The following is a 22376-nucleotide window of genomic DNA, read 5'->3' as shown; positions in this document are numbered from 1 at the left end:
TATCACACCTTCTGTGTCAGTGGAAATTTTAGCTGTACCTTACTGTATCTTGTAGGCAGCAGCTAACTTTATACTGTGCTTTAGTTCTGACCTGAAGGGAACATGTTAGTTCTTTACTTTCCAAGACATAATCTTCTACATATTGGCCTCTCCAGTTGGTTGTATTGGCCGCTCATGTTAATCTTTAAAGCTGTCTATGGCCTGGGACCAAGTTACCTTGGGGACTGTCTAGTCCCATATATTCCAGCTTGTCCCCTAAGGTCGTCTGAGGGAACCTGCTCCGTGTGCTGCTATTAGTTAGATGGACGGTGACAAGAGGCAGGGCCTTTAATGTGCTGGTGCCACATCTGTAAAATTCTTTCCCTAATGGGTTAAGAACTCTCCCATCTTTGGAGGAATTCTGGCAAGGGCTGAAAACAAGGGCTTTGTAGTTCAGTTAGCATTTTAGGGTATATAAAGGATGGGAGCTGAACTGTTTTTATCCTTGCTTCCAATAGTGTTAATATAAGCTATTAAAAGCTTACATAAAACATACTTAAAGCTTACTTAAAAACATACATAAAAATAGTAATTTTTATGTCATTAAAAATGTCATTAATTTACATTCTGCTCTATGCTGCTATTGTGATTCATGGAATGTGTGCACTGATGCTTTGAAATTTTCATGATTGTCAGTTGAATATTGTTATTTGCCTGAGCTCTTTAAGGCGGGCTATGTCTCATAAATAAATAAATAAGAGGAGGACAGTTCAGAGAGAGTGCATTTGAGTCTGTTAGCGTTAGGCACAATTCTAACTGATAAAACACATAATTCAAGCCACGGTCTGCTGTAAGGGAAGAGAAGCCTACAATATTTCCAGATGATTTGAGCAAGTGAGCCATATAAATTAGCATGTTTGAATATTAGTCATTTTGTCAGTTCTGATAAGCAGAGTATCAGTTCTGTTGACTGCAATAGGATTAAATTACCTCTTTCCTTATGTGATTATATCATTTGCTTTCCCTATATGGGCTGATATACCAAGGGGAAAAGTGTAAGTTTATGGAGGCTGAGGTTTAAACAAATGTAATATGTGAAGCTGTAGAATATGCATCTTACTTGGTACAGAAATTAAGGTGCCTTAAAATAAAGTGTTTCTAGAATTTTCATGTATGTTGGTCTCTGGGACAGATTCATTTCATGTGAAATGTTGGGTGACTTCTGTAGCCCAGAAAGAGCAAAGGAGATTTCTTGTTTTGTGAGAAGCCTTTTGTCTCTTCATAGCAGTGGTTCCCAACCTGGGGTACATTGTACCCCCAGGGGTGCTTGTGAGGACCTTTAGGGGTGCTCAAAAAAAGAATAATGGTAGAAAAGGCAGGTCTGTATTAGAATGCCTTCCTTCTGGCAAGCCAGGAGGGATGGCAGCTAGGCTGGCTGCAAAAGCCCCATCAAGTGCTAGTTTTTGGTCATCAAATTGTGTATTGTCAGATATTGATCAGTAGCTGGAAACATATAAATTGGAAATAAAAACAACTATATTAATTGCAAGCATTTTGTTAATATGAAGGGTACAGTTTATGGAAATGGGCTGCCAAGGGGTATGCAAGTGAAAAAACATTGGGAAGCACTGCTCCATAGCATTGAATCGTTAGGATTAAGATATAAGTAATTTAGTAATTATATCTGTCAAACATTATTTCAGTTGGTGTGTGTTTTTTTTTGCCTTCCTGAAAGTTCATTTTAAATACAGCAATCTCATCTTTTCTTTCAAACAAATGTACTATGTTTGTATTGATTTTCATGGGCTTCTGCTCCTGCTTTGTTCATTAGAAACTAAATAAGCTTTACAGAAGTTCCTTGCGTAAACTGCAATCAATACTAATGAAGTTGTCAATCCAAAGGAATAGAATACTTAAAACAAAAATGAAACACTTTCATTAAATACTGAGCTTTAAGTAAGTATAAAGATCCCTGGTCAGTAACCAGTTTTCCTACAAGGCCATGGAGAGTACAGGTGCACTTGGTAAATGCTTGAAGGTTCCTCCTCACCCAAGTCTTTTATTGAAAATGGCATAACTGGCACATGCATCAAGCTTGTATGGCCTCTGTTTAGTTTCTTGTTATAGTGGAACCACTTCCATCCCTGTGGAAATAGCCATTTTAGCTGGCAGCCATGTGGGCAAAGAGGCAGCTGGAAGGATCATTTTTTCCTTCAGGAAAAGGATCAGGAAGGCAGCTGAGGTAAAGGATCATTTTTTCCCTTATTTTGTGTTGAGCCCCAGCAGCCTCTATGGGTCTCCTTGGATCTGTGCCAGCTAAATTGCTGGTGCAGAACTGAGTAGCCCATGTAGGGCTTTCAGGCCCAAGGTGGGGGTTAGAATGTGGTGGAGGTATCCTTTACTGATCTTAACCCCCTCCTGGGCCTGGATTGCCCTCCCCTGCCCAAAACTCTCCCTCCATGTCCCTGTTATGTCCTCCCACCTGCCTCCCCACTGCCTGGTGTAGAACCTACCCTGGTTGGCGAGTGCAGCACCAGCGCTGGTGGAAGCCTGCCAGCGCAGGCCACTCCGCTGGTAGCGCTGGCCTGCAAACTGCCACAACATGCCTTATGGCACCTTTGCAACTGTGCATGTGCCTGTTCTGTCAGAAGGAGCTGTTTTAGGATTAGGCTGTAGACCAGTGGCATGGCTCTGGGCCCTCAGGATAATATGAGATAAAAATACAGGAAATGAAATGAAATGACACCCTTTTTTCTTTTTCAGCTATAATGGGTTTCCTGTGCTGAGACAAGACTTGTTTGAACGGCCTGCAGAACTCCTGACAACACAGAACAGCAAACTGTCATCAAAAGCCAGCAATCCCAACAGTCCCTTGCCGATGTTCAGGAGAACAAAACAGGTACTAATATAATATGCCTTTCATGTTCTGAGTTCTGCGTTTCCTGAATTTACTGTGTGTCCCAAAACGACCACCGGTAAACAGGGTTTCTGAAGTCTCTTTGCTTATCTTTGGGGGTTCTACCAAATCACAGGACCTTTTCCTTTCTCCCAACTCAGTAACTGGATTCTGGACTTGGATAGTCCAGCACTCCTGGCCAAGTGCTGATAAATCCAGTTCAACAGTTGAAGTCACAGCTAGTTCCTCATGCTCACCGAGACTATGTTCTAGTGTTACTCAAGCAGCTGCCATCCTTCCTTTCCTCCCCACCCATTCCAGTCAGCAAATTGCATTTGAGACTTAGGAAAAAACAAGATACAATGGGTAATGGCATTTCTGTTCTCTGGGAGGAGTAAAAGGTCAAAAATCCCACAGGTTATGACCTAGTGTAGTTGGATCCTGGCCTTATCAAGAACTTAGATGAAAAATGGCAAAGAGGGTTTAAGAAATAAGTACAGACATTGCAATAAATGGGTCATATTGTGGAATGTATGCTTATAGAAATGGCCTTTAGAGGTAATCATGAAACTTGTAGCCTTGTAAGAATCCTGGAGTGCATGTTGTGTTTTATAGGGGCATGGCAGGGATAATTATTCCGGTGTTGAAGTGCTCCATAAACCTTTGCTTCTCAATGACATGTACTTAATTTGAGTGCCTGTTCTGAATTCTAAAAAGGATTACAGCCTCCCGAGAGGCTCCACACTATAATTTAATCTCACATTTTCTTTTTCTTTCCTTCCACTATCCACCGCAGCTGTTGCATGTAGGTGGAATTAGATATGTTATATTACTAAGGCCCCAATCCGAACCCGCTTTCTAGCACTGGCATAGCGCTGCCAATGGGATGTGTGCTGCACCCTGCAGTTGGGTGGTGCTCACAGAGCCCTCTTTAAAGTAAGGGAATGCTTGTTCCCTTACCTCGGATCTGCATTGCCTTTATGTCAGTGCTAGAAAGTGGGTTAGGATTGCACCCCAAGTCTTTTTAAAAAAACTGTTTCTTCCATAATTTTTGTCTTCCTCTTTGTAATTTGCTTTATTTCATAACCGTTCTCTTCATAACGGTTCATAACCGTTCTATACTGTCCTTTTGTTCCTGTTCCCTTCAGTTCCTCCCCTAACCATTGTTGGTTTTTTTTTTGAAGTACACATGGATGATTAAGGCCAATCCATCACCAGAACCCAGCCCCCCATTTCATCTGCTGTTAGGACATGCACTCTGCCACCAACATGCACCTCAGTATCTTTGGGCCCAATCTGCTAACATGAAGTGGATAGCAGAGGAAACAGACAGTGAGAAAGACTCTTCTTCCTCTTAGCATTCTAGCTGTTGTTTCCGCTAGCATTCCTCCAGTGGCTATGAGACTAGCATTCTCACTGTCCGCTTCCTTTTCCAAAAAGCTTTCTCTGCTGCCCATTTCCTGTAAGTGTTGGGCCCAGGACTCATCTCTTTGTTTGAAGCCTTTCCTCTACAGAAAGTATAGAGTTTGCTACTATCCACAGTGCATATAGCAATAGGAACTAACATGGGAGGTGTGGGGGCTACTGTAGCATCTCTCTGGTGGAACTATCTTATTATTATTTTGCTATGCAAACTGCTTTTTTGTGGAAAAATATAAGATGATGATGATCTTGCCCTACAGTATTGAAAGACATTGAATAACATATCCATGTTACAGTAAATGGATGACCAATAAATGGATGCCACATACTTTCAAATGTCTCTGACCTTTCTCTTCCTGCCTTAGTTAAAATGTACTGTAATATCATAGCCATCTCAGACAAGACCTCTGATAACCCAGTGCAATTTTTGATTGAGTGAAGAACATAAATCCAAAAAAGACCTAACGAGCTGTGCAAGTAACTGTGCGCCCAAGAGCACTTATGCTTGGGATTCCTCTCCACCCTTTGCCAACCCTGCTGTACACTGAAGAGACTTTCAGAAGCAGATTATGAGATGGCATTGGGGGTCTGCTGTTCAAAGAGAAAAAGGAATCCCACTGCGCACTCTCAAGACCTTGGGGAGATCCCAGCCAGTGTCTGTCCTATTGTTGTTTTCTCTGTAACACGTCTTTGCAGAACAGAGCCCTTCTCTCTCATCCTGTTGCAATTAAGAAGTAACATTAGGAGGTACAGACAAGCCCCAAGGGAATTAGTGGACTCTGCCACACTAGAATTTCAGCACTTTTCAAAAATTGGCAAATCTTAGGGGAAGCAGTTAACTGGGGTTTCTTCTTTGCATATCCTTAGGTGTATATCCTCCTATATCCTCCTCCTCTGGTGGTGTTTGGGGCCCGCTGGGAATAACTTTAACATTAAACTTGGATAGTTCCATCACTTCGCTTCATTTATTTCTTGTTCTTGTTAGCACAGTGTGGCCTATAGAGTAATATATATAGTAATATATGTGGCAAATAGAGTAATATGCCCACACTATGCTTTAATTTAAAAAAAACAACAAAAACTTGAGTGCCCGTAAGTCATACAGCAAGCATACTGAGAGAGTGATTCCAGTCATTATTTCCTACAGTTATTCCTGTTCAGCATTCAGAGAATGGCACCTTGATTTTTATTATCTATCTATATTTGTGGTTTGAGCAATGTTTTAAGGAGCTTATTTTCCTCTCGAATGGACTTTGCATTCTACTGCATTTCAGATTAATATTTATGTTCTGCATTGGTGATGCTGGCATGTCGTCACTCTGAAATGATTTTACCAGATAATGGTTTGCATTTCAAACAGGCATTTTCAAATGGTGTTAGTGGTATTAGTCATCCTTGCATTTTTCCAGTTGTGAACTAGAAGCATCAGTCTTCTGAGATTAGATATGGCACAATTGTTGAATTAATGTGGTTGTCAGAGCTTGCTAATACAGCTGTGCCAAATCAGAAAGGCGGAAGGTCTGCCCATCGATGGATTGGCAGACAGCAAGAGATGAAGCAAGGCACATCCTGGGCAGGCAGGTAAGCAATTAAGCAACTACTTTGGTGAGCTGATGAGCAGGTATAGGCTGATAGTGTGGTCTTGATGCTACAAGCAGATTATTCAGTCTGAGGAGCCAAACAACATGTAACACAGTAGATAGTGATTGGAACTTCTCTTGTCTTCTTCAGATCTTAAGAACAACTGCCAGTCTGTGAATTTCATTGGCCAATTGGTGGTGAGGGAGGAGAGCTAAACCCTTCCCTCCTCCATAATTCTCATATCAAAGTATTTCATCTTAAGTGGTTATTACCCTGGTGGAGAAAAACATTTACACATATTTGTTCCATCTCCCCCCTCCCACCCCCAGCAGGGTTAATAGTAATTTTCTGGGAAAGGGAGTTATTTCAATTAGAAAAAATGTCACAGAAGAAAGGGTTAAACTTTCTTCTTCCCCTGTGCTTCCTTCTTTAACCCCCTTGTCTTCACTGCCTGCAGCTTTGAAAAAGGTATCAGGTCTGATCACCTGACAATCACTTGTATTCATTTGGATCATCTGACAACCATCCCCGTCTTTTTCCTTCCTTTCACAGACCTCCAGGTGATTCTCAAAAACATAATTTACCTAAAGCATAATCATTTTCATATTTCTCTGTAGGAAATCAAGTCAGCCCATAAGATAGCCAAAAGATACTCCTCCATCCCTCAGATGTGGTCCAGGTGCTTGCTGCGCCACTGCTATGGCCTGTGGTTTATCTGCCTCCCTGCCTACGTCAAGGTTTGCCATTCCAAAGTAAGAGCCTTGAGAACAGCCTATGATGTTCTGCGGAAAATGCACACCAAAAAGATTGATCCACCTGATGAGGTAAATGATATCCCTGCTGGCATATGATATGGTGACGATCTTGCTGAGAGGGAAACGCTAACAGTGTACTTTTTCAGGTATGCTACCGGGTATTGATGCAGTTATGTGGACAGTACGGCCAACCTGTGCTAGCTGTGAAAGTCCTTTTTGAAATGAAAAAAGCTGGAGTAGACCCAAATGCCATCACATATGGTTATTATAATAAGGTAGATACAAAAAGGGGGGGGGAAATAATGTGTATCAAATATTGTTCATGATTTGAAAACCTATCGTTTTAGTACTGAAAGATATACTTTGTAAAAATAGCTTATTACCCAATCTGATTTTTAGTCAGTGACTGGCAGCCCAATCCTGTGCATGTTTACTCAGAAGTAAGTCTCATTAAAGTCAGTGGGGCTTCCTCCCAGGAAAGTGTGGATAGGATTGGGCTGTAATTGACCAGTGTCTGATTTCAAGCATCTTAAGCAGACACCTTCCTATTGATGGTTTGAATCCTGGATTGCACAGTAGCCAGCAGTCTGAGTACCTGCTTTGAGGAGCAAAACAGATGTGATTCTGGAGCTCTATGACTGGATCTCTCATTTGTTCATTTCTTTTATTTTAAAGCAGCTGCAGGGGCAGCAGCACTGCAGGAGGGGTATTTAACCCTTTACTCAAACACTGTTTCTTCAGTCTAAATTCCCACCCTAGTCTGGTGTTAGGGGGAAAAAAATAGGCATAGTGCATTCACTCATCTGAGTTCACCTGCAATCTGAATGGGTGCAGCTCAGAAGCATCTTTACCACAACTGTTGTTACTTGTTCGTGAGGTTAGAGTACAGGGTGCTGACCAGGAAAAACTAGTTTCAAATCCCCATTCAGCCATGTAGTTTCATGGACAAGGCATCAGGCGTCAGTCAAGCCTATCTTGCCAGTTTGTATGGATGTATAAAATGAAAACAATAAGCTGAAAATAAACTGAAGAATGCTGGATTCAGGTGAAGAAATAATAAATGCTTTCCATTAAATATTGTTACAGGCTGTTTTGGAAAGTACCTGGCCCTCAAGCAACCGGAGTGGCTACTTCTTGTGGACAAAGATAAGGAATGTCATCTTAGGAATTGCTCAGTTTAAAAGAGTTCTGAGAAAGCAACCTGCAAATGGTATCCACAAAGCTCTTTCTGGTAAGAACATAAGAACAGCCCCATTGGATCAGGCCATAGGCCCATCTAGTCCAGCTTCCTGTATCTCATAGCGGCCCACTAAATGCCCCAGGGAGCACGCCCGATAACAGGAGACCTGCATCCTGGTGCCCTCCCTTGCATCTGACATAGCCCATTTCTAAAATCAGGAGGTTGCACATACACGTCATGGCTTGTAACCCGTAATGGATTTTTCCTCCAGAAACTTGTCCAATCCCCTTTTAAAGGCATCTAGGCCAGATGCCGTCACCACATCCTGTGGCAAGGAGTTCCACAGACCAACGTGGATCTCAATCCACATGGTAGGGAATTCTTGTGTCTTCAGGGTTGTGAATTAGTTTAGTTTATACCATGTGTTTTATGACCATACGATGGCACCTTATATGAACTCAGACCATCATGAGTCCATCTCACTCTGCTATTCATGCTGACTGGCAGAGCCTCTCCAGGTTTTCAGGCATGAATAAATAAGCCTTTTCAAAAAAAGACTCGCCCACACTAAATTGAACTTGGCACATTCCTGAAATGTATCAACCAGTCGTTACAACTGATGTGGTCTTTGAAAGGAGTCAAGCATAGTTGTCTTCATATTCAGTTCCATTTCCTAGGATTTGGCCTGATTTCCTTTTGTCTATTCATTAAATTTGTATGCTGCTTTATAACCACAGTATTCCCCAAGTGCTCACAATATTCATAAAGTACAACTCCTTTAGTCACTGTATACTTTAAAAATTAAAACCATAAATGAAATCGACCCATGAAGAACGACTGGAATGGGGGGGGGGGGTGAAGAAGAGAACAGGTTGAAAAATACAATTTTTAAAAGCGGAACCTTAAAAATATCCCAGAAACAAGAACTATATACAAATCAGCCTCCGAGTTTTTGTTTTGTTTTTTAGAAATTTGGCTTTCACACAGTAAGAACATCCAAGAAGATGCTTTGCTTTGATGTTGGGGGCATTTTATGACTTTGGTTTCTCATAGCATTTTGACTGATTAAAAGGCACTAGAGCTGGGTGGGGGGATTATATTGGAAGGCCACATTTTATTTAAACAAGATCCTATTAGGTCGCATGCTGAGAATTTAACACACTGCAGTTCTTTTCCTATGAAACTCTCAGATAAATGACACAAGTCCCTGGGTAATTGTCAGTTTGCCAATTACCAAGTTACTGCTGATAGGAAAGAACAAAAGTTACCAAAAAAAAAATTCCCTGAGTGTGGTGTTATATTATGATATGAAAGGCGGATTCGTGAACAAAAGGCTACAGCTAGTACCCCCGAAAACCACATATGGGCTTAAGGTTGTAGGCTCCATACACCTGTTCTAGAGGGATTTTGGTGAATAATGGAGGTAACTGGAGTAATAAAGCCACTATTGAGGATGCTATTTTGATTAGGTAATGACTGACCTGAGTGCTCTGCCAAGTCAGTGGCACATGGAGAGAGTCCAAAACTTTGTCATTTTCCAAAGTTCCTCTGAAATATGGGGTAAGTTTAGAAGGTGGTAAGCCCCGATCATATATCCATTTCTGAATGTTCTGAACAAAGGTCACTAAAGAAAATCACTACTTAACTTCTGTAGTCACATTTTAGCTATTTGAGCATCATCCTGCCTACTTTTAAGCCGAAAATGCTAAATCTTTATTTTTCCTATTCTTTTTATATTGTGATAGGGGAGCATTCAGATCTCTTATACAGGTTATCTAAAGAAGCTGTTAAGCAAGGAAAAGTAGCAGTCCGAAAGAACAGCAGACAAAAAGATGAGAAGAAAGAGAGTGACTCCAGTTCTTGTACGTATCAAATCTTGTATGTATGCTTCAGTGTGTAGGAGGGCAGGGCTGCAACAACTTTATGCAGCAACAACTTGGGTTTTCCACTAAGTATGCACTCAACAGGCAACCACAGTCAGTTTACCTTTCTGGTTAGTCTACCTTTATATTATGTGCATTTTTAATTGCCTGTTTTTCACAGTCATGTGTTATGTTGTTAGGGGTAACCTTAAAAAAGATTTTAGCTGCACCTAAAACTTAATGTATGAAATGGCCCCAAATCTCTCCAGCTCCAGTTGTTCCAGTTGTTGGCAACCTTCAGTTTCGAAAGACTCTGGTATCGCGCTCTGAATGGTGGTTCTGGAACAGCGTCTAGTGTGGCTGAAAAGGCCAATTCGGTAGTGACAATCCCTTCCACACTGGGAGCAAGTGCAGTCTGTCCCTAGTCTGTCTCCCTGGCTATGGGCCTTCCTTCTTTGCCTCTTTGCCTCAGTCTGTTGGCCAAGTGTCTCTTCAAACTGGGAAAGGCCATGCCGCACAGCCTGCCTCCAAGTGTCTGAGCCTCTCCTGCTCAGGACAAGATAAAAGCCACCACTCTGAATGAGTTTTGTGGGGGATGTACTGTCTAGTACACTGCTGGCTGAAGAGTGACATCAAAAGGTGGCTGGGGGAAACAAAGGGAGAGGGCAGGAATTTCTGGCTGAATAATCCTGGGATTATTTGGAAGCCACATATTTTCTTTCTGGTATAGGACTATTTTGCAAGGATCTTTTACAAGCCATCTCAAAATTCCCAGTCATTGCAAATAGCACCGCCAAGTCTGGGATTCACGGTATGGGAGTGTCCATCCTCTCTCTTAGATATATTATTTAATACTGGGAAAACAACCTTCAGTTTATTAATGTTTTCAAGCATTTATTAAGAGCAAGCTTGGCTCCTGACAAATTTCTCCATGTTACTTTTTATGATTACAGTATCAGAGGTAGAAAGCGGAAAGGGAAGTGGTGACTGCCTTCCTGAATTAAATTATCAACATTCCAATAGTGCAAAGCCCTGTTCAAGGATTGTTCGCAGTAATGATACAATTGGCAAAGTAGCGGATACTGCAGGAGACTTTGGTACAGGTAAGCTGGTACAGTCGCTGTTGCAGGTTCAGTTTTGTTTCTTAATCTTCAATAACAAAAAGGTCCTATTGTATGCATCTACTCATACGATGACTTAATTTTCTAAGGAACTGGTGCATTTTCAAAGTAAGGGATCCCCCTCCCTCCGCTCAAAACAAAACCAACAACCCTAGACTTGTTCGCTTGCTGGAAAAGAACATGTACATGTATATGGCTTTGTGGCAAGTTCTTCTTGGTTGTTTTGCTTTATGTTTAAAGTCTTGTGTGTGTTTTTCTGTCTCTCAGAAAGCTCCGCAGGACTGCTATTCTCCTCTTGTTTTGAGGATATCAACAAAGCGAGAATTAATAGAACTGAAAACTTAAGAAACAGGCCTTTAAATGTTACTGGAACAGACCACAAACAGATGGTATGGAGAAGCAGGAACCGTAATCTAAGTGGAGATGCCCTGATAGAGCTCATGAAAAACCAAATTAACCAGGAAACAAGTCCTGGAGAAATTGTTGAAAAACTAGGAGTGGACACCCAAATCCTCTCTAAAACGCTTGAGAAGAGAATGAGGCCAAAGACTCTTAATATCAGACGATTGTCCTTGGGGTCCAGTAAGAGAGGAACCCTGGAGAAAGAATCTAGTGATGAAGATGCTCTCTATGAGAACAGTTTCAGTGACAAAACAGAGTCCCCTATTATATTTGATTTGGAAGATTTAGATAATGAGCCTTTTCTGACAAAAAACATAAAACCATTGAATAAAAAACCAAAGAGGATTCAGCGTGCCATAAGTGTTCCAGTAAAGCCCATTGAGAAAACCGATGTCGAAGTGGGATTTGATCCGCTATCCTTATTGGCTGCTGAGACGGAACAACAGAAGGAGGAAGAGGAAGAAGATGATGACAAAAGCGTCTCAACCCCATCTGCAAGGCGAGATTTAGCTGAAGAAATAGAGATGTATATGAACAACATGAGTAGTCCCTTAACAAGCCGCACACCAAGCATAGACTTGCAAAAAGCCTGCAATGACAAGACCACCAGTAAAAAGAGTCCAACACTAGCACAACCATGCCGGAGATCAAGCCTTCCTCCAAATTCACCCAGGCCAGGAATCCTTACCAAATCCAAGAGCTGCCAGGCAAAAAATGAGGAACGAGTGAGGGCCAGGCTTTGGTCCTCTCCAACATTCTCCCCAAGTAACCTGGCAAGGGGTCAGTCTCAGGACATGACTGGTGCAGTGACACCTGCATCTCCCACTTCATTCAACTTGGATATGCTGCTAACACCCACCTTTGATGTTCTGAAGAGCAGCATGTTTTCTGCAGGGAAAGGGGTTGCAGAGAAAGCCAGCAGGTGGTACTCAAAGTTTGCAACTTATGCAGCATCATCAAAGGTAAGTCTTTCTTCTTCATAGATCATTCCTGTGGAAAAAGCAAGGTGATAATTGGTAGAAGTTCAGGTGTTGAGTCTTGCACCTTACTGAATGCTTGTGGTTCATGTGCAAGCTGTACCATCTCCTCTGTTGTAGGGTGCTTGTCAGGAGCAGAGGGAGGTTTCTAGCTACTGTTTTGAATCTTCAACTCAGCCTGATTGGTGGACTTTAACACCACCATTGTTAGAGTAGGCTAATGAGGAGATCTCTTTACTTTTTATTTGTTTGAATTCTATGCTGTGGAAATCTCATTCTCTTAAGCCTTGGGGCACCTCTGAGCTTGTAGTGAGGGATGCATATGCATGCCATTCCCTGCCATATAAAAGAACAGAATTATTTTAGACAGAGATCTATGTCCATGTCAACACCCCGTGATCTGGAGAGCCATCAAAAAGCAGGAGTGCTTAAACTGCAATAAGATCCCTGAACTTAACTTTTGCTCTGCAAGGCTCCAAATGGAGAGGCAGTTGTTGCTATGGAGAACTCGTGCAAGGAAAGCGCCCTACAGGTAGACCACAGCTGCGATACATCTGCAAGAGGGATCTGAAGGCCTTAGGAGTGGACCTCAACAGGTGGGAAACCCTGGCCTCTGAGCGGCCCGCTTGGAGGCAGGCTGTGCAGCATGACCTTTCCCAGTTTGAAGAGACACTTGACCAACAGTCTGAGGCTAAGAGGCAAAGAAGGAAGGCCCATAGCCAGGGAGACAGACCAGGGACAGACTGCACTTGCTCCCAGTGTGGAAGGGATTGTTACTCCCGAATCAGCCTTTTCAGCCACTCTAGACGCTGTTCCAGAACCACCATTCAGAGCGCGATACCAGAGTCTTTCGAGACTGAAGGTTGCCAACACAATAATGGGAAGAGAAGTGGTTGCAGAACAGACGGGGCCATCGCTGTTCTGGAACTGTGGGAAAAATGCAAGCCTTTGTTTTTACACCAGGCAGGATTTATTAGCTAGTAGAAAGGGAAAGTCTTTGAATCTGTTTTCACTGGTATCTTTGAGGTGAAATCACTGTGGAAGCTAGAGGGAGGGCGGTACATTAAGTTTTGCAGGGAGCCTCCCTGCAGCGTGCAAGCGGCTCCTTCCCCTCCCCTTGAGAGCCATTCACCTCTGTTTCCCCCCCCCCCACACACACACACGACTTCCAAGGGGAGGGGAGGAGCCGTTTGCGCTGCAGGGAGGCTCCCTGCAAAACTTAGTGTGCCGCCCACCCTCTAGCTACACCAGTGGGTGAAATGAATGAAAGGTGAAGGTGAACCCAGACCCCTGCCTGATAACAAATGAAGACTAGAGTGTTTTCTGCAAAAGTTAGCTGTAAAAATGAGTTAAGTAGTTTGACATTGCTAATCCATTAAGTGTCCATATTGCCCTCTAATTAACAAAGGTTGACATTCAAAGCAATGAGCTGGCAGAAGAGCCACCTTGGATCTTCAGTGAGTCTTGTACTGATGGTCTCTGGCTGAGCTTGATGGCAGATACCGGTGGTGTCTCTTCCAACTACTTTCCTTTTAACCTCTAAGAAATGAAAATATCCCTCTTCTTGTTTTCAGGATCAAAGCTCTGACCAAGCAAGCATTTCATCCCTTGGGGCCCTGGATTTGGAATCGGCTTCTCTGACAGATGAAGAAGTCTGCAATGAGTATGAAAGCACCTCTTCCCCTCAGGACACCTCCTCCTCAGTGGTAAAGGGAATTGGTCTGAGCAGGACAAGCCTTGAGAGTTCTGCTTCCAACAATGGCTCATCAAAGCGTTTCTCTCAATTTGGTAAGAAGAGTTTCCAAGATCTCAAATCCCCTTATACATTATGGGTAGTTTCCCCGAATAATGCTTTTGGCAGAAGCCTGTTTAACAAAATAAAGTAACCTCATGTAGTCTCCCCTGTCATGGGAGGGCTCTGTTTCTCAACTGTGATACCTCCAAGACAGAGAGGGCTCCTCCTCCCCTCTTCCAGAGGCATCTAGAAACCCTGCCTCTTTGAAGTGGGCTGGAGGATTTGTCCACTGAAAGGTGCCCCCCTCTCTCCACAGCCAACAGAATGTTCATGGGCAAGTCTTTGTTTCTTTCTTGAATGACATACATCCTTTTGCTTTCTAGGCTCCGTTTCAAAGTTTCCATTGCCGGACAGCTCAGAGCTGGTATCGTCTTGCAGCACAAACGTATTCCAGAATTATGCAATGGAGGTACATGATATCCCTTTTTTAAAAAAGCATATTTGTTACAACTAGGGGAGGATATTGAATAAAAACGGTCATTCACTTGCTTTCTGGTTACTCTTCTGAAAGTTGTTTTCTGATTCTACTTTTATTATCCAAGAGCCACCGCTTTATGGCAATATATCCAGGCAACCTTTCTGATATTCAGCTAAAATCCTGATGTAATGGAAGCATTTTTGTCAATGATAATGAGTTTATCATTAGTCTTCCAAAGGAACCCTCAAAAGGCTAATTACTATTCTAATGAACAATCATTGATGCCCACTGATAGGCTGTTGGGAAGAGAAGCCAGCAAATCAATCTAAAATGTGTTTGTCAGCTCTATAAATAGATTAATTCAGCTGCTAATTTGTTGACATTACAGTGGAGCATATTCCCACAGCTGGGTTTTTTTCCCCCCTTCCATTGAGGCAGCTAATTAATTTTTTGTGGCAGGGAGGGATGTGCCCTTGACAAGATCTACTGAACACTGAAGAACTTTGTAGAGATTGATTGAAGTATAGAAAGGTCTGAAACAGCGAATTAATCTCGAGGCTATAAAATGGCACTGCTAATGAGGAGAGGGTGAGGATATGAATTTAGCCGCGCTCCTTCATGGACCTTCATACACTCCACATTGACTGTCCTAGTGTTTTGGTGGATTCACATGATGAAACTGAATTGGTTTTCACCTTGGCATGCAAGCTTTCATAGGTTAAATCAGTAGTCTGGTCCACTAACTAATTTTAGCTTTAGTTGATAAATCTATGAGGGGCAGTTGTTTTGTTTTTTTTTAAATCAGCACACTTGTTTCCTTGCGACGCCGCTGGAACCAACTGTATTGGCTTCTGCTTTTCCATTGGACCATTTCAGTGACGTGGAGAGGGGGAATTTGCTGCATGGGTAACAGCCTATCCTCCATACCTACTTTACCCAGGCTTCGCGTACTGGAGAGGACACTGTTCCAGAGCCACCATTCAGAGCGCGATACCATAGTCTTCCGAGACTAAAGGTTGCCAACATGTTTCCTTATTAAGGTTCTTTTGGTTCTATTGTGCAACTCTGATAGAGAGTGAAAAAATTAAACCATCCTTGCAAATAAGTTCACTAACATTACTAGCTCTCAAACATTTGTACTAACCTACCCGGCCACAGAAAAAAATCTGACCTTTCTATCAGTAATGTCCTACTTCAATAATGTCATCTTTGCCTATAAATTAGGTTTAGTTTTCTATGCTTTAGTTTTTAGTTTTCAATATATTTTTCCACATAATATTTGCTTCAGATGATCTTTTGTCCCCTTATTTCTGAACTTTGTAAAATGATCCTGTCCATTTTCACTCATAAGTAAGTCCCACTGGATTCAGCGGGGCTTATGTCTAATTAAATATGCCTTAGACTCTGACAAATTACAAACTTACTTGGGGGTAAGGCCATAATACTAACCATCATAAAAACCTTTGAGATGGTTTGAATAAACATGTCTAGAATGGGCTTTATGGCTGTGCACTTAGTTCTGAGTAAATATACCTAAGACGGCTGTTACTCAGATATCTACAAAACAGTAAATTCAAATGTAGTTCAAGTTTTCAACTGTAATTGACTTAGGGTGCAATCCTGCCCTTCGCTTGGTTATGCCGGATCCCACATCCCAAACCCCAAACGGCTTGAAGCCGCTCCACTCTCTTTAGACTTGCACCACCTCTTGAGGTGGCGCAGGTCCAAGGTGACCCATAGTGGCAATCGCCTTGCGTCTGGCTGAGCCGCTTTCGGCCCTTATCCTACACTGGATACAGTGCAAGCTTCCCGGCTTGCCTGTTCCAGCGCCGGGTAGGATTGTGCCCTTAGTATTCACTGTGATAAACCAGAAGTGCATTCATTTCTGTGGACAGTCTGCATACTTTGTTATTTATAGCACTGTCAGTGTTCACAGTGCTTTGTAAAAAGACAGCTCCTTTCTCTAGGAGCAGAAGATGAGAGGGAGGCATAGTCAACCCTTCCCCTTCCCTTTCTGCCTCACCTCCTTTCTCTGCTTCAGTTCCAGCATGCTGCGTTCTTCCTGTTCAATGGAAACAGGATCCAGGAAGGGGGAGGGGGAGGCATGGGAGGGGAGAGGACGTATCATGAATACACGTACAAACATGTATGCACAGATGAGGTGGGTTTTTTTTTAAAAAATGTTTTGTTGTGGTGGGTTTGGGCTACCTCAGCCTACATCCGAGTTTCTGCTGGGCCTGTGTTAAAGGATATCAGGATAAAGTTTGCCAGTGCAGGAGGGGAAGCCAGGGCTCACCCTAGAACTTTTCCTTGAGACTTGCCCTGACTGGGAACCCCTTCTAGGAAGTCTTTTCATCCTCCCTAGTGTGGAAATAATGAGGCTTTTAAACTAAATGTTTTACACAGGTTCTCATCTCAAGCTGTTCACGATGTCATACCTGTGACTGTTTAGTACACGATGAAGAGATCATGGCAGGCTGGACAGCAGACGATTCCAATCTTAACACCACATGCCCTTTCTGTGGAAAGTTATTCCTACCTTTCCTGAATATTGAAATCCGAGATCTCCGAGGACCTGGAAGGTAATGGTTATTGGATTCTTGCTCGAAGTTCTCCCAAAAAAGATTTTAAGAGATTTTTTTTTAAAAATCTTCTAATCGCTTGAATTTTTGTACTTTTTCAAAGATATTTCCTGAAGTCCAGTCCCTCTTTGGAGAACATGCAGCTTCCAGTACCCTTTACAAGCCAGACAGGAAAATCTTGTGTTTCTGACCCCACTCCAGGATTTATTGCATCTTTAGTACCTGCTCAGGAAGACTTGCATTCAGACAGGTAAACGCAAAATACGTCATGCTCTGACTCATTCTGTCAAAGAAAAGACTGGCTCAGTTGCAGACATTTGTTTGTTCATTAACATACAAATATATCCTTCCCCCAAGAACCCAGTCCTCACTGAGTCATTGTGGCTGATCCTATTGATGTTTATCCCATTGTACTCTTTTGGTTGCTGGCAACTGGGTGGCCCATTGCCAGACTTCTTCCCTGCCCTTATTCCTAAAACTAAGGTCTTTACTATCCACAGATAGTACAAGGAGGCTGGTGCAGCAGCTCCCCCTCAAGCAATCTGTTGGGTGATGGCAGTTTCATCATCACCCAAACACCCAATGATGGAGGCCTATCCTTGCTTCTCCATTTTGTGTTTGTGCTGTGTTCTGTGTTGTGCTGTAAATAGTTACGGTACTAAAGGAAAAAAAATTCATACAGGGATTTCTTTTCATGCTAAAACCTAGTAGATTCACTGTCCACAGAAGGGGAATTGGAGTGGTCTTGTTCATCCCACTCTCCTGTCTGTTAAACACCCAAAGCCTGCACTGCCTCAGCACAGAAACCAGCTAATGCAGGAACAACCTAGGAGTCCTTTGACCAGGCTAACCTTGGCACCCACCTTGGCCTGTGGTAGTGAAGCTCTGGGGAGCTGGAGGAGATGGCTCTTTGCTCTGGACAGAAAAGCAGGGCAAGCAGTTGGTAAACATAAGAAGAGATTATTGAGAAATTTAAAAACAAGGTAAGTAAGAGTAAAAACAGGTCTAGTTAGAGGCAAAATGAAAATAAGGAACTCCTTATGTGACTTAACTAGGCCTTGTTCTACCTAGAAAGGTTCTCACTTCACATGCAGTTTCCTCATCCACCATCAGGAAGTGGTCAGTCATGTACAGGTACCTCTTGTGTTGAGAGCAGGAATGACCTGCCCAGATTCAGGCTAGTTAACTTCTTTTAAGGACATCCCCTGAGCTCAGTCCACACTTTGATTGGTGGTTCAAAGTTGAGAAACACCAGGTCCAGTTCCTAAGAAACAAGGTCAGGTAAATTGATTTGATCAATGGCAAGCGCTGGCTGTTTTCTCCTTGACCTTTTGTTTTGCCGAAGACAGACCAGACTCTCTGACATTCATAGTCCACACCCTTGACTTGGCCTGGGTACATGCAGATGATCAAGTGTCAGAAATGAAGCTTGCTAACTTGCTCAACACATTGAGAGATCTATTGAAGGGGTCCCCATTCACCACACAGCCATATAAAGAATTTACAGTTGGTGGCAGTGAGGGAAGGTCACAGGAAGGGGCTAGCAAGGAATAGTTTTTGGCTCTCTTCCCCACTCACAATAACTGCTGGACCATGACAGGCAGTTTATGACAAATAAAGCAATCCTGACAAATCCAAAGCATCTTATAAAAACAGCACAAGTAATGGTGATAATTTAATAGTGATAGTTGCATGATGGTGATCAAAGTGTTCTTCTTAGGGAAGAGGAGAGAGGAGCTAAGACAGGGTGTGGGGAAAGCAGGAAAGAGGATTAAAGGTATAGTTTTGATTCAAGAGGAAGAAACATCATGTATGTTTCTGCTTAGTTGTTAAACTGCAGTCTTGTTTCCTGCTGCCAAGATCCTGCCAATAGTATGGCACAGTTGTTAAATAAACATATTAAATTAAAACTGTTGTATTGGCAAATCTTTTATTTGCAGCAAAGCAAAACAGTCTGGAACCACCTGTGCCAGGAGCATTCAGATCCCCTCTGGAAGAAGGCCAAATGCTGCTGAAGCTGAAGATATCAGTCATCCCTTGTCAAGAAGCATCAGCACCTACAGTCCACTGGAAATGGGGATCCACAATCCTGGCCACATTGTTCCCACTGGGAGCTTGCCTGCCACTTTGCAGGGAACAGCTGTGAGTGATCATAACTCCTTTTCTCTTTTCTTAACATTGGTTTTCATCACAAATGAAAGACCAGCAAAGCAAAATTGGTGCATGTCATCTTGCTGACAAGCGAAGCAAAAGAGACTATCCTGGTTAAACATAAGGGCATCTTGGAAATGTTCTCCCACACACTGCTGACAGGCTTCTCTTTCTTTTTTATCTTTGTACCATAGGGTCCACTGGGGCTAGAGTGGCATTTGCCCAATCCAGAGCCCATAACTGTTCCTTATCTCAGTCCTCTAGTTGTTTGGAAGGAGCTTGAAAGTTTATTAGAAAATGAAGGGGATCATGCAATCACAGTGGCAGAGTTTGTGGACCATCATCCTATTGTGTTCTGGAATCTAGTGTGGTATTTCCGACGCCTGGACTTGCCCAGTAACTTACCAGGATTGATCCTGTCCTCAGAGCACTGCAATAAGCACTTAAAGGTATGAAAAACAGACTTTTGCTGACTATACAGCACCTAGTTTCATTTGTGTGCCTGCCATTGGCCCCCCTGGTGCAAATGCCCCAGGCGCCAGCCGCTGGGACCCCATGGAAGCCTCTCTGAGGTTCCTGACAGGGTTGGAAATTGTGCTTCCGGTTTGCCGGAAGCACAGTTTATAGCACTGGGGAACCTCACAGAGGTTTCCCCGGCACAGGAGGAGGTCACGTGAGGCTCCGTGAGCCTCTGGTGAGTAGGAGGGGCAGATTTCTGCCTGCGGGGGTTGGCGCCATCATGGAGCTTTGCCCCAGGCGCGGGGCTATGGAGGTCCGCGGCTGCTTAGTTTATTTTGGGTGTGCAACACATGATGTTATGAATTTAAGCACCAAGCCTCATGGCTCCTTTTCTTGCTTGATATTATAGTGTCCTATTTAGACAGAGCTTCTAGTTTGCTTTAGAGCTGCATGAAACAAATGCTGGAAATATTCTTGGTTCTTAAGATCTTTCTGTTAGCCTCTTCTAAGCGAGGGAGAGAAACATTCTAAACTGGAGCCAGAAAGTACAGGACTGGGCATCCTTCACCATTGTCTTTGCTGAAATGCTTCAGGAATGCAAAAACAAGGCAGGCATAATCTCAAACTATAACTCAGTTCATTCAGTCAGGAGGACAGAGAGCCATCTTTTTCTCTCTGTCTTGCGTCAAGCAACTTTGCTGCATTTCCTGTTCCTATTTCTGAGACCTGTGTTTGTGTCCTTTCCAATCAGATTCCTCGAAACTGTATCTTAGAGGACAGCAAGCATGTACTCATTCAGATGCTGTGGGACAACATGAAGCTGCACAAAGACCCAGTGCAACCTCTCTATATTTTATGGAATGCACAGAGTAAGTTACTCAGCCCTGAATCTCAGTCGTTGTGATTTTCACCATAATCACTACTAGCTTGAACTGATAGGTAATGAAAGTGTTGATCATTCCACTCTCTTTGTCTTGCAGGTCAAAACCACACTCTTGTATTTGAGAGTGAGTGTTAATACTCAGTCCTGTTAAAGCTGATTTATTTTATATCCCCCATCCCGTGTGTGTGTGTGCGCGCGCATGTATGTATGTTATATAGCAGCTTTTTGGCTTCCAAGTACTGCCTGAGCACAAATTTATTTTCCAGCCTATTTTTGTTGAAGCTATAAATTCTTGTCTTAACATTTTTTGAGATGAATATTTGTGCTGGGTGTTTGCAGAATTTATAAGGTGACTTGTAGATGACATATCCATAAAATTCTGTGTCAGTCTCAAGGCTCACTTCATAGACTAACTTTTAGTACCAGTTTGATTGCAGTGATGCTCTTAGCCAAAACTCCTCTTTTATGGCTGCCTATTTGCTTTTATTTTTGTATTATTTTATCTTGACTCTGTGTGACATCTGTCTGTGTATGACATCTTCTAATTTTTTAAAACTGGTTTAAAAAAAATCTTTGCTTTTACCCTTTCAGCTGTTTATTTATTCATTTACTTTTTTGCTGCTTTTGTTGTTGTAATGGTTCCACCTTAAATACCACTTTTTCTCCTCAGCTCAAAAGTACCCAATGGTCCGCATACTACAGAAAGATGACAGTTCATTTAACCAGGATCTCTTGAGAAGCATGGTGAAGAGTATTAAGATGAATGATGTCTATGGACCAATGAGTCAAATCCTAGAGAGATTGAACAAATTCCCACAGATTAAACGGCAGAGGTAAGGCTGAAAACAGCCAGAGGGAATCTGTCATCTCATGGTGTGATGTGAGAAAAGTACTACTTACCCCCGTGTAGAGCTTTGAACCTTTTGATGTTTTGCCTGGATAGAAAGTTTGATGCTTTGCCTTGGTGCCAGGTCCTCAGTGTTGATTAGGTGATTGACTAAATACCTGACTGAAATAAATCTTGCATACATTCCATATCCTGCTCTTATATGGAGCTTTCAGGGGGCTCTTATCCAAGTGACTAGTCATATCCACGCCCACAGGGCTTCTGCAGTGCTGCTCAGGTGCTTTCCGACCATCAGTGGACCTTGGGAGCTTTACTATCCTCATTCAAGCAGTCACAATGTTTCTAGGTTTGTTAACATCCTACTTGGCAACATGGCAATCAGCTTTACAAAATGTTTATTAAAAATCACTTTTTCAGGACCCAATCCTATCCAACTTTCCAGCACTGAAACAGCCGTACAAATGGGGTGTGCACTGCTTCCTGCTGTGAGAGGGCAGTCATAGAGGCCTCCTCAAAATAAGAGAGTGTTACCTTGGAGCTGCATTGCAGCTGCATTGGCACTGGAACATTGGAAAGGTTTGGGACCTTAATGTGAATTGGAGAAGAATTTCAAGATTTTTTGAAGTGTGGTATCTTGTGCTAATACAGGCACAGAATTAAAATGGGAGGATTAAAAAAACAACAGAATTTTTAAATAATACATACCAATAATTCATTCTCTCTCTCTCTCTCTCTCTCTCTCTCTCTCTCTCTCTCTCTCTCTCTCTCTCTCTCTCTCTCTCTCTCTCTCTCTAGGAGTCTTTATAGGGAAATATTATTTCTCTCCCTTGTTGCTCTTGGAAGAGACAACATTGATATAGGTAAGCCATCAATGGTGTTCTGCTATGTGCATGAAAGTTGTTTCATGAGTCATTGAGTTGACTTGTAATTTGCAGCCTGCTCTGCAATCCTGTTAAGATGCAGTACAATTTTTTCATTTTGGTGTTTAGTGACTTCTGTTCTCTAAAATCAGGCCTGTAAATTGCTACTTGGCTATGGTGAGTGAGAAAAATGGGTACGGAAGTTC

The 22376-nt window shown here is 42.6% G+C and overlaps 1 protein-coding gene across 2 annotated transcripts in view; it reads left to right on the top strand.

Annotated features, from left to right (window-relative positions):
• The window catches only part of DENND4A (DENN domain containing 4A), a 64076-nt gene that overhangs the window by 36539 nt on the left and 5161 nt on the right, over positions 1-22376 (top strand). The window contains exons 15-31 of one of the 2 annotated variants that reach the window (XM_066634848.1): positions 2743-2878; positions 6496-6702; positions 6780-6908; positions 7720-7864; positions 9559-9675; positions 10629-10778; positions 11064-12160; positions 13750-13963; positions 14294-14379; positions 16795-16970; positions 17074-17220; positions 18911-19112; positions 19316-19570; positions 20332-20449; positions 20561-20587; positions 21134-21296; positions 22106-22170. In XM_066634848.1, the coding sequence (XP_066490945.1) occupies positions 2743-2878; positions 6496-6702; positions 6780-6908; positions 7720-7864; positions 9559-9675; positions 10629-10778; positions 11064-12160; positions 13750-13963; positions 14294-14379; positions 16795-16970; positions 17074-17220; positions 18911-19112; positions 19316-19570; positions 20332-20449; positions 20561-20587; positions 21134-21296; positions 22106-22170 (3434 nt within the window). The remainder of the gene's footprint in view (positions 1-2742; positions 2879-6495; positions 6703-6779; positions 6909-7719; positions 7865-9558; positions 9676-10628; positions 10779-11063; positions 12161-13749; positions 13964-14293; positions 14380-16794; positions 16971-17073; positions 17221-18910; positions 19113-19315; positions 19571-20331; positions 20450-20560; positions 20588-21133; positions 21297-22105; positions 22171-22376) is intronic. The other variant, XM_066634849.1, reaches the window with a different exon arrangement.

Source organism: Tiliqua scincoides, chromosome 8, assembly GCF_035046505.1.
Source record: "Tiliqua scincoides isolate rTilSci1 chromosome 8, rTilSci1.hap2, whole genome shotgun sequence".
In the NCBI taxonomy this organism is placed as follows: domain Eukaryota; kingdom Metazoa; phylum Chordata; class Lepidosauria; order Squamata; family Scincidae; genus Tiliqua; species Tiliqua scincoides.
This window is presented reverse-complemented; position numbering and strand designations above follow the sequence as displayed.